The 15877-nt window shown below is 36.7% G+C and overlaps 1 protein-coding gene across 1 annotated transcript; it reads left to right on the top strand.

The window, feature by feature from the left end:
• Positions 1-7797: 7797 nt before the first annotated feature.
• On the top strand, positions 7798-9807 carry LOC110115771 (hexose carrier protein HEX6). Its single transcript, XM_020849133.2, has 3 exons — positions 7798-8134; positions 8211-8533; positions 8608-9807. The coding sequence occupies exons 1-3, from the start codon at positions 8002-8004 to the stop codon at positions 9715-9717; spliced, it is 1566 nt and encodes a 521-aa protein (XP_020704792.1). The 5' UTR covers positions 7798-8001; the 3' UTR covers positions 9718-9807.
• Positions 9808-15877: the final 6070 nt, after the last annotated feature.

Below are 15877 nucleotides of genomic sequence, written 5' to 3'. Positions count from 1 at the left end.
GAAAAGTCTATACATATTCTCTCATATAGTCTGCAGGTGGGGCATATACATATAGAAACAAGTCACCATCATTTTGTTAAAACTACCTATAGATATAATTGACGATGACCAAAAGTTGCAAGATATATAGTCAGTCTCTCGTATAGAAAAACTTATCAAACATGTAACAAGTCCTAATAGCCCATAGACGCACATTGTAGCTTAAATTGTCTCCGGACAGTTTTTATTCATGATAGGTTATGACTATATGAATATCTCACCTTGGATGAATATTTACATGTGGACGCTGGACGTAGAGCTACTTGCAGACTCCAATAAAAATATGACGCATGGACTAGTGTATTACTATATATTATTAGATATTACTTTGTATTACTATACGTGTATTTAGCTATATATTGATGTGTATTAACTAGTACAACATAATATATTGCTAATACACAGCAATACACAGATGGAGTGTGTATTGATGTGTATTAGCTGTGTATTGTTGTGTGCTAGCTAATACACAACAATACATAACTAAATATACAATAATATATAGTCCACACATCATATTTTCATTAGAGTCTAGACGTAGAGCTTCTACGTCCGGTGTCCGCGCGTAATAATTTCTCCTCAACTTGAGGTTAGCTACCATTTTTAATTTTTTATGAATGACATCAAATCTCTTACATTATTAAGAATGACCATTTTATGATTCAAAATCAAAATTCACTGAGAATAATTTGAACTACATGTTTTCTATTTGCCGATCTTCAATTGCAAAAAGCCAAGATGCAGAATCCTGGAAATCTGAAATCTGACGTATGCCAGAAGATGAGGCCAGAAGATGAGGAGCTGAATTACGCTTCGAAGTGTGCCTGAAGCCAAGACGTCAGAGTACTAAGCTTCGGCGTCTTCTTGAAGCCAGAACTGTAGATTGTGCTCCTACTACGTGTGCCAAAAGCCAGAATTCGAACAGAACACTCGCCATTGTATTACAATCTCATTAAGAATTCATCGCTATCATGCAACTCGACCTGATGGAAAAAAGACTTCCATGAATAATTCGAGGCATCTTAGAACAAGCTCGCTCTTAGAGAAACCCCTCACGTGAACATTGCAGACAATAACAAAATTACTTTTTTAGAATTTGCTTATTGAAATTTACTGGAGATGAAAGGAGCGCCGAATGGGCAGATGGGAGAGATTTGCGATCACAAATACGATAGATTAATTACAATCTCATTTCTGCAACAGTACTTCATGGTCGAATTTCAAGATGAAAATATATGATTAATTGAGGATAATCCTTTATGTCGCTGGATGATCCAAGGATTTATATATCATAAATAAATTAGCACCCTTAACCAACAATTCGATAGCTAGCTTTCATCTTCTGCACGATTAAGCATATGAATTATATCATAAACAAATTAGTAATTAATAAAGCTTGGTTTTTATCAATAATAATCACATGAACTTTCGCATCTTGAATTGTTGCGGAGTGCACACAACAAGAACTCCAGAGGTCTTCGATCGCTGCGGTTGAATCTTTACAGACGAACAGAGAGCTATACAGATTCTTGAAAAATGCAAGCATACCCGCAACAAGAAAATTGAAACGAGGGAGGGTATCTATTTCCCACTCCCTGCTTTCTATATTATTTCTACTTGATAAGAATCATCTCATCTTATTTTAGTCTATGTTGAATCCGATTGCATTGATCAATCAGGCTATCCTATTGACTCGGACCTCCAAATTTGTCGCATATGTTGAGTGTATATAATGTTTTTCATATTCTGTAAGATCATATCACAAATTATATTCAAGGAAAGTCCGTTGGTCCACCCTCTTGTACAATATAGTATATCATTTTTTTCATAGTAACTTTTTCAAAATAAAATAATTATAATTTAATCAGCACTAACTAAAAAATTACATGATTCAAATTTGCATTTAATTTTTCTCGTTCATTCAACGTTTGTTTAAAGACATTTCTACATTTAAGGCTCCCATCACCGGGAACTTCAAGATAAGGCTGAATGCGCCAAAAGAATAAGCCAAATAGAATGGGTCGAAACTTTTGGCTTGTTTGCTCCTCGTAAATTTTTTGAAAAAACTTTATTCCTACTACAAATTGAATTTTATCAGCTGCCCTTCTTAAAATTTTGCCGAATTTTAATTACATAATTTTGTGAAAAATAGATGTTATATATATAGAGGGAAAAAAAGCGTCACTTTCAAGTTAGGAAGAATAATAAATAAAAGAGTATTGACCACTTTGGATGGGAATGGGATGGATCATCTTTCCTCGCATCCAAAGCATTTTGCTTTCATAAAAAACTTTTGTCAAGGCCAATTTAAAAATATAATTTTCAAAAAGATTTTCAAATAATTATAATTAAAAAACTTATATCAACTAAATATGGACTATTTTTTATTGGCTATTTTCTTATCATAAATTTGTTTTAAGGCATGCTTGAATAATTTTTTCAATCATAATTTTATTTTATAATAAACTTCATTTATTAATTTAGCTTTTTTTTGTTATAACTTAAAAAAATTTAATGCATGTCATAACATAAGAAAAAAATTAATAACAATATTATAATTAATTTTACAACACATATGAATTTCTTTTTGTATTAAATGTATAAAATAGGAGTAAATTAAAAATGAAAATTTGAGGTCGTAGGACATTATTAGAGTTGGGATCATATGCGAATTGCTTTTGACCGCTAATGACCTTCATGTATTGGGTTTTCATCATTTGAATTTTTTTTAACATTTAGATCAATTAAGACAAACACACATCACATATATATTTTTTAAATTCAAAATCTCTTTATTGATACTTAAAACCCTCAAACCATCCTTCGGATACTTAAAGAGTTACATATGTGTAGAAGAACTTTCAAGCGTGAATGGAGGGGGTGGTCCACGCACAAGGACTGATTAAGACAAGAAATTAAAAGCCATGTGTGCCCACTACCTACTTATTTTTTTTTTTTTTTAAATCTATAACAATGTTATGTTCCAAATAGCAAATAGCAGCTACACATAAAAGATTCATAAATGATATATTAGGCTTTTTTTATTGTACCTTTATTTTCATTTTTTAATCAAATTGGCATGGTATATCACTAAGCCACTAGCGAAGAAAATTTCTGCCATAAATATAATAATTTCAATAATCTCAAAAACCTAAGGCAACCAATGAGCTACAATTTTTAAATATCCATAGGATTCTTTATCATTATACCAATCTCAACATCAATAAAATACCAAAAACAATATACAAAACCGGAGGGACAAGTTACTTTAATCCAAATTATTCAGAAGAAATGAAGCAATGTCACTAAACAAAGGAATCCAAAACAAATGCATTGTTTTCAGCCTACAAGTTCACACACCAATTAATAGAAATAATCTAGTCAATGCATACTAAAGAATAGCTTCAATCATCGCTAGCACATCAGGAGATTATGAAAGATGCATAAGAATTTGCCCAAAGGAAGCATAACCCAACAAAGTCGTAGTTGATGCTAGCTCATAGCTCCCACAAAGAGATCATAGCACACAGGCTTGTCCTAGGAGAGTAGACCAAGGGTGCAATCATTCTTAATGATCTCCTCCATAGGATTTGCTAACACCAAACCATACCCTAAGGATCAACCAAGCTCGCTCACCCATAGTAATTGTTGTGATCAAGGATATTCGTCTATTGCAAATATCTCTTATTAAGCTACAGGAATAACACACCATTGAAGTCTATGACTACTACTTTATTGAATGAACTCATCCTTGGCTTGTAGATACTTTCATAAGGGGATTTGTTATTCACTCATAAAGATCTAATAGTCATTCCTAGTAACTCGCCTTTATTGAATCATCCCACGAGCTAGATCCCGAAGGCTATCCAAAGTCACTTGCCCATGAAGACTCGTCCAAGGCATTCACTTCAGAGGAGAGAGCCATATTAGAGATAATGATTCACATGTACATTGTCCAACTAATTCATGTGTCTATATAAGTTTGTAGATATCGCATTATTAATTATTTTCCACATTATATTCTATGTGTAGTCTTTCATACTATAACTAAAGAGTACGTTACTCTTTGAGATGAGACAAACTTTCACTAACTCTCAATACTTATTAATTTCACTAAATTTTTTAAACTCTTGTTGCATCTTGGAATATTCCTGATGGTAGAGAAATATAAAGTTTAAAATCTTAGCTTCATATAAAGATCCATCACACAATCAAATAAAAGAAAGGGTGTAACGTTCATAAGAGACATCATAGTTTTTATGTGTAAACCTCTGAAAAAGGGGAGGAAAACCATGGGAACTGACATAATTTGAACGAATCGACTACTGTTTGTAGTTAAATATTACAAATGAGGCCTTCCTTAGGGGGAAGGCTGTGACGCCCCAGAATCAATAGTGAAAGAATTCGTCTGACATTCTGATCGAACTCCATTCCAGTTGCCTTGCTCGGACCTGAAAATTTCAACCATATATAATGAGCTTACAAAGTCCAGCAGGTCACCAAAGCCTACAACTAAAATCAAAGCACGGCGATGCTATCAATATGCAAGTCAATCAATGGTCAATGAGTCTATGCAATACGGAAATCCATGATCAATAAAATCAAGTCTGCACAGCGGAAATCAAATCAATAGTCAATGCAGTACAGAAATCAATAGTCAATAATCGATACAGCGGTAAAAACATCGATAAATCAATACGTCTCAGCAATCAAATCAGTAAGTGCTTCAATCAATATCTATCCATCGTAGCAGTGTCTATCAATCAATACTATCAGTTCAATCAATCGTGTCGTCTAGTCAATTCATTGTATCTATATCATCTATCAAATCAATAGGATTCGACTACGAAAACACAAAACAGATCACAACTCGGTCAAAACACAATATCTTTGAAAACAGAAATAGGATTCGGAGTCCTTACCACGAGATCTACACTTTTCCCAACAGCAGCGTCGGACGAAAAGCGCTCCGCGGCCTCCAAAATCTAGCTTTTCCTCTTTTTCCCTTTCTCTTTCTCTCTCTAAAATCAGATATTTTGTTTTAAAAATGATTTTCTCTCTCCTCAAAACGAGCTCATTTTCTTATATCCTTAAGCTGATCGGCCCGGCCGATCGCCAAATCGTCCCGGGACGATCAGACCAAAAGCGATCGTCCTAGACGGTTCCCATAACTTATCTCAGGACGATATTTTAAACAGTATAGATCGGCCTGGACGATCTCATTATCGTTCCGGACGATCCTGGGAGGAAAATCCAAGCCAGAAAGGAACAGTAAGGGAACGGGATCTCACAAAGGCCTTGGCTTAGTGTAACAAATATGCATTATATATAGTGCATTATATGGTGGGAATTTGAAGAATTAGTATTGATATGTTTGTTTGGTCAGCAGGACCATAGTCAGCGAGCAACAAAGGTCAGAAAGACCGTAATATGATGACGGAGGTTGGAAGGACCATAGTTGGCCGACGACAAATGTTGAAAATATTTGTTGTATAAAGACGAATGTCATAAGGTCTGTAGTTGGCAGGCGAAGGTGGTCAGAAAGACCGTAATATGGCAACAGATGTCGGAAGGACCGCAGTTGGCGGGTGATGGTTGTCAGAAATATCATAGTCTAGCGATGGAGGTCGGAAGGACCATAGTCGCTGGGTGACGAAGGTCGGAAAGACCATTGTCAGTGATGGAGGTTAGAAGGACTGTGGTCGGCATTCGATGAAGGTCATAAAGACTATTATCAGGTGACAAAGGTCTAAAGGACTATAGTCAGTAGGTGACGGAGGTTGGAGAAATCATAGTTAGCAATGTTGGTCGGAGAGGCCATAGTTGGAGAATATCGATGGCCAAGCTAGAGTCCGGCAACATGTTGTGGTCGAGTGGAAGTCCGACGAAAAGTTGGTGGTTGTCCATAAGTATGGAAACTGTTGGTGGCCAAGCGGAAGTTTGGTGACAGTCGATGGTCGGCAGGACCATAGTCAGCGGGCAACGAAGGTCAGAAAGATCGTAATCTGGTGACGGAGGTCGGAAGGACCGTAGTTGGCCGACAACAAAGGTTGAAAAAAATTGTTGTATGAAGACGAATGTCATAAGGTCTGTAGTCGGCAGGCGAAGGTGGTCAAAAAGATCGTAATATGGCAACAGATGTCGGAAGGACCGCAGTTGGCAGGTGATGGTAGTCAGAAAGATCGTAGTCTGACGATGGAGGTCAGAAGGACCATAGCCGCTGGGCGACGAAGGTCGGAAAGACCATTGTTAGTGATGGAGCTCAGAAGGACCGTGGTCGGCATTCGACAAAGGTCATAAAGACTATTATCAGGTGACAAAGGTCTAAAGGACTATAGTCAGTAGGTGACAGAGGTTGGAGAAATCATAGTTAGCAATGTTGGTCGGAGAGGCCATAGTTGGAGAATATCGATGGCCAAGCTGGAGTCCTGCAACATGTTGTGGTCGGGTGGAAGTCCGACGAAAAGTTGGTGGTTGTGCATAAGTATGGAAACTGATGGTGGCCAAGTGGAAGTTTAGTGACAGTCGGTGGTGGGAGGAAGTCCAACAACGGCCGGTGGTCGGGCAGTGATCGAGGAGGAGCTTGGTGGCAAGAGAGATATCAAATTTCTCTTCGTCTCATCTCTTCTTTTGCTGCTCTCTATTCTTCCTTGTTGTATGAAGACGAATGTCATAAGTTCTGTAGTCGGCAGGCGAAGGTGGTCAAAAAGACCGTAATATGGCAACAGATGTCGGAAGGACCGCAGTTGGCGGGTGATGGTAGTCAGAAAGATCGTAGTATGGCGATGGAGGTCAGAAGGACCATAGTCGCTGGGCGACGAAGGTCGGAAAGACCATTGTTAGTGAAGGAGGTCAGAAGGACCATGGTCGGCATTCGACGAAGGTCATAAAGACTATTATCATGTGACAAAGGTCTAAAAGACTATAGTCAGTATGTGACAGAGGTTGGAGAAATCATAGTTAGCAAAGTTGGTCGGAGAGGCCATAGTTGGAGAATATCGATGGCCAAGCTGGAGTCCGGCAACATGTTGTGGTCGGGTGGAAGTACGACGAAAAGTTGGTGGTTGTGCATAAGTATGGAAACTGTTGGTGGCCAAGTGGAAGTTTGGTGACAGTCGGTGGTGGGAGGAAGTCCAACAACGGCCGGTGGTCGGGCAGTGATCGAGGAGCTTGGTGGCAAGAGAGATATCAAATTTCTCTTCCTCGTTATCTCTCTTTTCTGCCTCTCATTCTTCCTTGCTCACCCCCCCCCCCCATGAGAATGAAGCTATATTTGTAATTTTTTGGGATTGGCATGGCTAGGGAGGAGATCAATGGCATATTGGAGTGTTTTGAATCGATGGCCGATATCGACTTCTTTGATCATAGATATTTTATCGAGTATTTGAGTGCTTTAATTATGCCATACTTCAATGATCATAGGCTCGTTGGATTCTTCTCATCGAGCCGCTCGATTCGAATATATGCATGTCATGTTTGGCAACCGTTTGGTCATCCAATTTATAGTTTGAACTTTTCAAATGTACTTTGAGTATTTGATTTGGTCCCATTTGTTAAATGTATAATAAAATCCATCAATCTATGAGTGTTCTTCATTGAAATAAATTTGTGCACATAAAAATTTCGTCAATGTTGAAATTTTTAAAGAAATTTTAAGAAGGAAATAGTACTAATTTACTTATAAAATATATGAATATTTTAATCTTTTACATTACAAAAGCACCATCAAATAGCTTAACCAAACAAATATATATAATTTTTTTAAACAAATAAGGCTTTTAAGCTTTTACCGAACAAATTTTGATGCGCTGTTTTCTCAGCTTTTAAACCAGCTTTTCTAACATCAACAAAACCAAATCAGCCCTGCATAACTAAAGAAACTTTTGTCTCCCTAAATTTGGGATCGCAAATCCAAATCACCCAACAGGAAGCGGATTTCACCGGCGGTGATCTAGTTGCCTAATGTCGGCCGCCGGCGTGGAAAACAATCTCCTTGGCGGTGGTCATGAGGAGAGGATTACACTACTGCTCCTCTTCTCCTGCATGGTCGCCGCCTCCGGTGGACTCTTGTTCGGCTACGAACACGGCATCTCCGGTTCGCTCTCTGGCTATCTTGAGATCTTCCCTTACCACTTTTTCAAGTTTTGAAACAAAGCTACTTAATTATGCAGGAGGAGTTACATCCATGGAGTCGTTTCTCAAGAAATTTTTCCCCGGGGTCTACGCCGAGATGAAACAAGACAGCACAACCAGCAACTACTGCAAGTTCAACAGCCAGATTCTCACCCTCTTCACCTCCTCCCTCTACATTTCCGGATTCTTCGCATCCCTCGTAGCTTCCCACGCCACCACGAGATTCGGCCGCCTCTTTTCCATGCGCGTTGGAGGCGCCTTCGTCTTCACCGGAGCCGCCATCGGCGGCGCGGCAATCAACGTCTACATGCTCATTCTCAGCCGTATCCTCCTGGGTTTTGGCGTTGGTTTCACCATTCAGGTTTGAAATTTGAAAAAATATAATAATAATAATTTGCCTTTTTCCCGACCTTCAAAACCCGATTTTTTTTTCAGTCCGTCTCCGTCTACCTATCGGAAACGGCACCAGCAAGGTACAGAGGGGCAATTTTCAACATCTACGACATATGCCTCACCACCGCAGTACTGATAGCGAATATTGTCAATTACGGCAGCCAAAAAATCGAAGCTGGCTGGGGCTGGAGAATCTCCCTCGGTGCTGCCGCTCTTCCTGCCGCCTTCCTCTCCGTCGGTGCGTTCTTTATCCCCGAGACCCCCACCAGCATAATCCAACGCGGCGGGGATATCAATGAAGCCTCTAAAGTACTCCAAAGACTCCGAGGCACCTCCAACGTCGGCAAAGAGCTGGAACAACTCATCGCCGCGGCCGCCGAAGCTCCCACATCAACGACAACAGGCCTTCGCCCTCTGCTCAGAATCTTTCGACGAAATTACCGTCCCCAACTTGTAATTGGCATATCCCTCCCCATCTTCCAACAACTAGCCGGCATCAACTTGATTGGAGTCTACGCTCCGGTGATGTTCCGCACCATCGGACTCAAGGAAAGCGCCTCCCTGCTTTCGGCGCTTGTAACGAGACTAACAGCCACGGCTTCCAATCTCGTAGCAACGCCGCTCATCGACAGGCTTGGACGCCGCAATTTTTTCTTCATCGGCGGGCTCGAATTGTTTGTATCGCTGGTGACGGCGGGCAGCATAATGGCAACCCATCTCGGAGACCACGGCACGATGCAGAGCCAGTACGCACAAATTCTGCTGTTTGTTTTCTGTGTTTTTATTTCAGGGTTTTCGTGGTCATGGGGGCCATTGCCAATACTGGTACCAAGCGAGATCTTTCCCCTTGAGGTCAGATCAGCGGGGCGGAGCATTGGCGTGGCTTTAGGTCTTCTATTCACGGCGGCGATGTCGCAGATGATGCTCTTCCTGCTCTGTTACCTAAAATGGGGGATTTTTTTCTTCTTCGGTGGGTGGATGTTTCTTATAACAATGTTTGTCTTTTTCTTCTTGCCGGAAACCAAAGGTTTGAAGCTGGAGGAGATGGATCAACTTTGGAAACAACATTGGTATTGGAAGAAATTTGTGAACGACGAACCAGAAAACGAAAGGCTGCTGAGTGGTGCTGCTTCATTCGAGCCTATCAAGTAAATTAAGTGTGTAATATACTGATGAAACTATTTGTTGCAAAAATTACTGTGCTTAATTATAATAAACTATTGAGATGGATGCCTTCATCAATCCCAGAAGTGTGGGGCTTTGGGCGAGAATCCTCTATGCTACGACTTTGTCTTTTTAGTAGGGCAAAGTAAGTGTGTGTGAGCATGGGTGGAAATCCCACATCCCGGTTTGTCTCTTCAGTGGGACAAAATAAGTGTGGTCCCGATGCCGGTGGGTGGCTTTGTTAGGTTCCGCCGAAAGATTAGTTACGCCGTCAAACACTTTCTTTGAAAAGTGGCAGCGTGTAGGTACCCCCATTAAAAAAATATGTGCTTACTTGTTTGGCAATGATTGGGGAAAAGTTCACGAAATATATTGGTTTGAGTTCATTTGTAATAAAAATGTGATTATAGATTATGCTGTGAACATTTTTTTCATAAGGGATTTGTCAATAAACTTGAAAAAATGTAGGAAGTAATTGCATAAAGAAACTTTCTCATACATGTGAACGTCACTTTTGCTTCCAAGATTTGATAAATATAATATTAAATAAAATTAAATGAAATAGAAGTCGAGTATATTCTTTAAAAATAATGCTATCCTATGTTCTCATGAATTTCGGAGAAAACTTCTATCACAAAATTAGTCAGATTGAATAATATTAAGCTCAAATCAACATTCTTGGCTTTTTAATTTAATGCTCGTCATTTAAGATAAAAATATACCATCTAATCATTAAAGAAAAAAGTATGACTGCAAGTGAACCAAACGTTCGGCGAGCTATTCGTTGTTCGGTTCGATTAAAGCTCGTCTGTGATCATTTAATTAACTAAACAAACAAACTTGAACCCTATTTTAAATATTAGATTCTTAAATAAACAAACTTGAATACTAACGTGTTCGGCTCATTTATGTTCACAAACAATATCATTTGAATCTTGTGAACAAGCTTGACATTAAACTCGATAAGAAGCTCGATAAAAGTTCGATTCGTGTTCGATTTTGAACTCGTGAATAAGCTTGATCAAAATAAATAATATTTGATTTAGAACGCTTCTCCTTTCCATAAGAACGCCCTTTCAGATTGCTGCAGGTATAAGATATTACTTTAAGTAATTGTAGCTTTATATAACTATTTATTTATAAATCATTGCATTTGTTAATGCTATTGTTAGAAAAATTCTGTGAAAATGAGATTTGTTTATAAATCATTGCATTTGTTACGTAAACAATTACTTTTATTATAAATGTGTTGTTCATAGATATGTTCATGAACGTGTTGGTTTGATAGTTTTAAAAAAAAATTCGTTAAATATGTTCGTGAACATGCTCGATATAATTGTTTGTTAGGAAGCTCGATAAAGCTCGTTAGTTAAGTTAATGAACATCTAAAAGTAGAGCTCATTTATAACTCGTTCATGTTTGTTTGTTTAAAGCTCGATAAGCACTAAACGAATCGAAGATGAACTGAACACGAACCAAACACGAACACTCATTAATTTAATGAATCAAACATGAACACAAACAATAAAGCTCGAACAAACATGAACCAAATTTGAACAAGTTGATATTAAATTAACACAAACATGAACACTCACATACTCGGCTTGGCTAGGTTCATTTGCAACCCGAGAAAAAAAGGATCATACAGAGGGGTATTTACGACCTTCTTCCATCCTTTGCTTTGGTCTCGTTGTCTCATCAAAGCTGCGTGCCTTCAACTCAACCATTACTTTTGCTCCCGAGTTCCATCTAGCCAGCAGATTATCAATCGTACCCCTCATAGAGATTCTTATTTACTTATTACAACTTTAAGTCTTTAATGATAAATATCTGGCTAGACTTAATTACACGCCAATAAGAAGTTAAAGAGCCATTATTCCACATGATGAAAGGGTCACCATTCGATTGCCTTGGATCCTGAACATGTAGTACAAATTTAGAGAATTATTGGGCTTATGAATATTATCCATATCTATGAGCACAAATTTTAAAGCGTGTATAAAAATAGAATACAATTCAGTTCAACTTAAATGAATCAGTGGTCCAAATTAATTAGGTAAATTTTGATGTTATGGGAGTAAGAGAGAGGAAGCATGTCTAGGCCAGTAATCACACCATATTAAATTGTACTCGATCTTGGTCTCTTGGCCATTCTTGTTTGATTAGGTTCTCTCAACCATCATTGTCTGATTTTTCTCCTAAATACTGTTGTTCGATCGTCATCTTTTAATTACAAACACCCACTCATTTCATTCTCCACCATCGTCAATAACATCGATGCACATCATTATATATAAAATCGATGCACGTATAGTCGATGTCATTTCTAACACCCGTTGTTATTAACAATGTCGAAGCTAGCATGAAGTGATAATAAGAGTGAGGCATGCATGCAATCCACACTAACTTCAACTTCTTATGTCAAAACTTCTTAATTTCTTATCTTCTTTCCTTAAAATAAAATGATCAAACTTATCACAAATGATATTAAAGAAATAACACAAAGGTCTCATGGTTCCTCTAGCTTTCAACATAAATTTTATCCTCCACGTCCATCTCTTTCCATTGTATCAAAAAATTATCTAATTATGAGGAAAGTTATAATCATTTATAACCTAAGGCATACGCTAGTGTGATAATTTTAAATAGGTCAAACCCCCATAATTTTTTTTCCTTTCTAATTTTTTTATGAGAAATATTATATTTTTAGCAACTCACTTTTAAATCTTTATAGAAAGTTACAAGAGTAAATTTTTACTCTTTATTGCAGCAAATAACAATTATATATTGTCAAAATTTGCTTATTCTATTTCCTATCAAGGAGCTTAATTATATACACTAGCACTTTTTTTTACTATTTAATTTGAAACTATTTAAAAATCTTTGTGTGATTCAAAAGTTACGTCGTCTTTATAAAATTTTCAACCATTTATTCAATTTATTTTTCATATTTACATTATTATTTTTGGGTAAATGAGCGCAGAGCTCGATTTCATTTATAACCATAATAATTAAATCTGTGAACCAAAAACATCTCTATGAATGAGAAAAATAAAACTATCCAACAATGAAGTGATCATAAATTGGAAGAATAAAGCACAAAAGTGAAAATATGAGATTAGTTCTCTTATAACCATAATGGGAATCCCTAGGTACTTAAAACCATTAGCTTCCAATTGAAAATTAATAATGAAAGCTAACTGTTGTTGACTAAAATTATAGTGAGAGAAGACAATAAAATTTTTGCAATGATTTATTTGCAAACCAGAGATAGCTGAGAAGTGAGATAAGATGCTCTTAAAGGGCATGATGTTAGAAGCAGAGGCTTTTCCAAACATGATAAGATCATTAACATAAAGGATATGAGAGAGATTCAAATTGCCCAACTTAATGTCAGATTAAACATTATCCATAATAATCGAGTCTAGAGGACAAGATAACTCATCAATGACAATGCTAAATAAGTTAGGAGAAAGCAGACAACCTTTTTTGAGACCAACTAGGGAATTAAAAAAACCTTGAAGGGAGCCATTAATATAAACTGAAAAGAAAACATTATTGATGCAAGTTTTAATCCATGACATGAAAGTGCCAGGGAAACCTTTTTGTTGCCATATTTGAGTAAATAATTCTCTAGAAATCGAATCAAATGCTTTGAAAATATCCACTTTGGCCCCAAAGAGGCCATGATTTTGCTTTCTTTTGAATTTATAGAAGATTTATTTAGCCAACACCACATTACCAATAGAAATACAATTAGCAATAAACCCAATTTGAGCTGCACAATGATATGCATAAAATGTTAAGTTTAATTCTAGAAGCAAGAAACTTAGCAATAATTCTGTAAAACACATTGTATAAAGATATAAGTTTGAAGTCACTAATATTGTTAGAGTGATTCCCTTTAGGAATCAAAACGATCCCAGTAGCTTTTACCTTTTTTAGGGAGATAAACTTTCAAAAAAAAAAAAAAAAGTTTCACAACCTCGTAAACCTAAACACCAATAATATCTCGATTATCAAAATATAAGCGAAATGTAATTCCATTCGACCTAGGGGGTGAATTTTTGTTTGCAAAAAGAATAATTTTTGAGATCTCAGAATCTTAAATAGGAGCCACAAGTAGAGAAGCAAGGTGTGAAGTGATGACTTTGTCATATTGGTGTAACTTCCCAAGAGGTCATCCATCACAGGATTTCTCTGGGTAAGCACACTTAACATCCTAGGAGATGATTTTGGGATAGGCATACTGATGAGGATGTTAATTATTTAAGTGGAGATTGTGAAATCCCTTAAGAAAAAAAAAACTAACATCTTAACATCGATGCACCTTTTTGTATAATAGTTAGAATTTTATTTAAAAACTTTGTAGTTAAGCATACTCATCCCAGAGAAATCCTACGATGGATGACCTCCTAGTAAGTTACACCAATATTACAAAATCAGGAGGCCTTAGGCCAAAGCAGTTAATATCTCTATAATTATGAGTTTGGGCTGTAACATAAAATTTGAAGAAAAAAAAAAAAGCTAAGGGTGTTGGTTAAGTTAGAACCTGTAGCACAACACTCTATCAAGTTTTATATGTTTCAATTGGCCTTGTCTTTTATTGAATAGGGTGAAAAGTAACCTAAAGTAAGCAAATTTATTCAAAATTATATTAAAGATCATGGTGTTAAAGTTGTGGAAACCTGAAGGTATAAGGGAAACCACACCTTGCTTTTCAGCGATAGATCTGCAATAGTTAAAATCTCCTAAAATAATCTAAGATTGATTAATATCATTGGAGATGAGTGCTAATTTTCTCAGCCGCTCCCATAACAACCTCCTATCCTCAATAGAGTTAAAAACATAAACAATAGTAATAAGGAAAGTTTGGGAGGAAATAGATGATATAAGTTCATGTGTCATCTAATTGTTAGCATAAATGAGAGTGAAGTTGATACAATCCCATTTCAACCAAATCCTTCTAGGATTATAAAGGTAAAAATTATTGTAACTATCTTCCAAATCAAATAACTTATGAGAAAGCAAGAAGCTTGAGTCAGATAAGAGGTTGGATCCAAATTTAGCTCCTAAAATACATATGAGACTTAGATTGAACTCTTGAATAAAATTACGACAGTTTAAAACCTTATCCAAGTCATTGAAGCCTCTAATATTCCAAGAGGTAAAATTATAAACATAAATTTATTTATTTTTGTGGTGGTTGGCCAATTGCTTGGCCTTGGAGGTTGTTGGGGCTTTTAGTTTGTCAATTTTGATTTTCAGGGGGTAGGATAAAAGTTCTGAGTATCTAGTAATATACTTTGTATGGCTGTTGGTGGAATTTTGGAAACATGTTTTGAAAATATTGGTTTTCTTTAGGACTTAAAATTGAATTTTAAAATCGAATTGTCTCGTTAGAAAAAGTATATCACCTCAAGAGGTGAAAATAAAATTTCATAACGCTATTCAGATTTAGAATTATGAAATTCATCTTAAATATTGTGACCGGATGCTAAAGAGAACTTCATATGGCCCCGAAGGGTCAAAATGCGATTCTACTGAATATCCAACCACAATATTCAAGAAGTGTGATCGTTGATTTCACATCCAAAGCCTTATCAAAGAAAAGTGTATCTCCTCGTAGGGATAAAATATTATTCGATGATAATTCTTTAATTGTTATAATAACGATCACTAATATTTTAAGTTTTCCAAAGAAATTCAATTGAACTTTGAAAAATCAATTTTAAAATCAGGTGTGTGTGGTTCTAAATCTCCTACGAGCGCAAGCCCTCGTAGTTAATTACATCGTAAGAAAACGAGGTCTCCTACGAAAACTCTCGATTAAAATAACGGCAGAAATTTCATTTTTAAGATTTTCTAGGAATGATATCAAAGAGGTGAATTTGGAATTTCAATCGGAATTGGATCAAATTTTGAACACTTATTTCCGGAGTCAACGGAGGAGAGGTAGGAGGCACTTAGAGATTCTGAAATAATTCAGAAGTGCCCCAACCTAAGCTAAGTGTTGGGCTTTAAATTTTAGATTGAGGATTAAGCTCTGACCTCATCTTCTGGGTCATTTTTCCCGATCATTCGTGCTCCGACAATATAGTCCTAATTTCTAAAAAATTTCAACAATTGAACATAAATGATCTCTCTC

The sequence above is a fragment of the Dendrobium catenatum genome, unplaced genomic scaffold, assembly GCF_001605985.2.
Source record: "Dendrobium catenatum unplaced genomic scaffold, ASM160598v2 fragScaff_scaffold_1482, whole genome shotgun sequence".
Classification (NCBI taxonomy): domain Eukaryota; kingdom Viridiplantae; phylum Streptophyta; class Magnoliopsida; order Asparagales; family Orchidaceae; genus Dendrobium; species Dendrobium catenatum.
The sequence above is the reverse complement of the archived record's forward strand: the minus strand, read 5'-3'. Positions and strand labels throughout refer to the sequence as shown.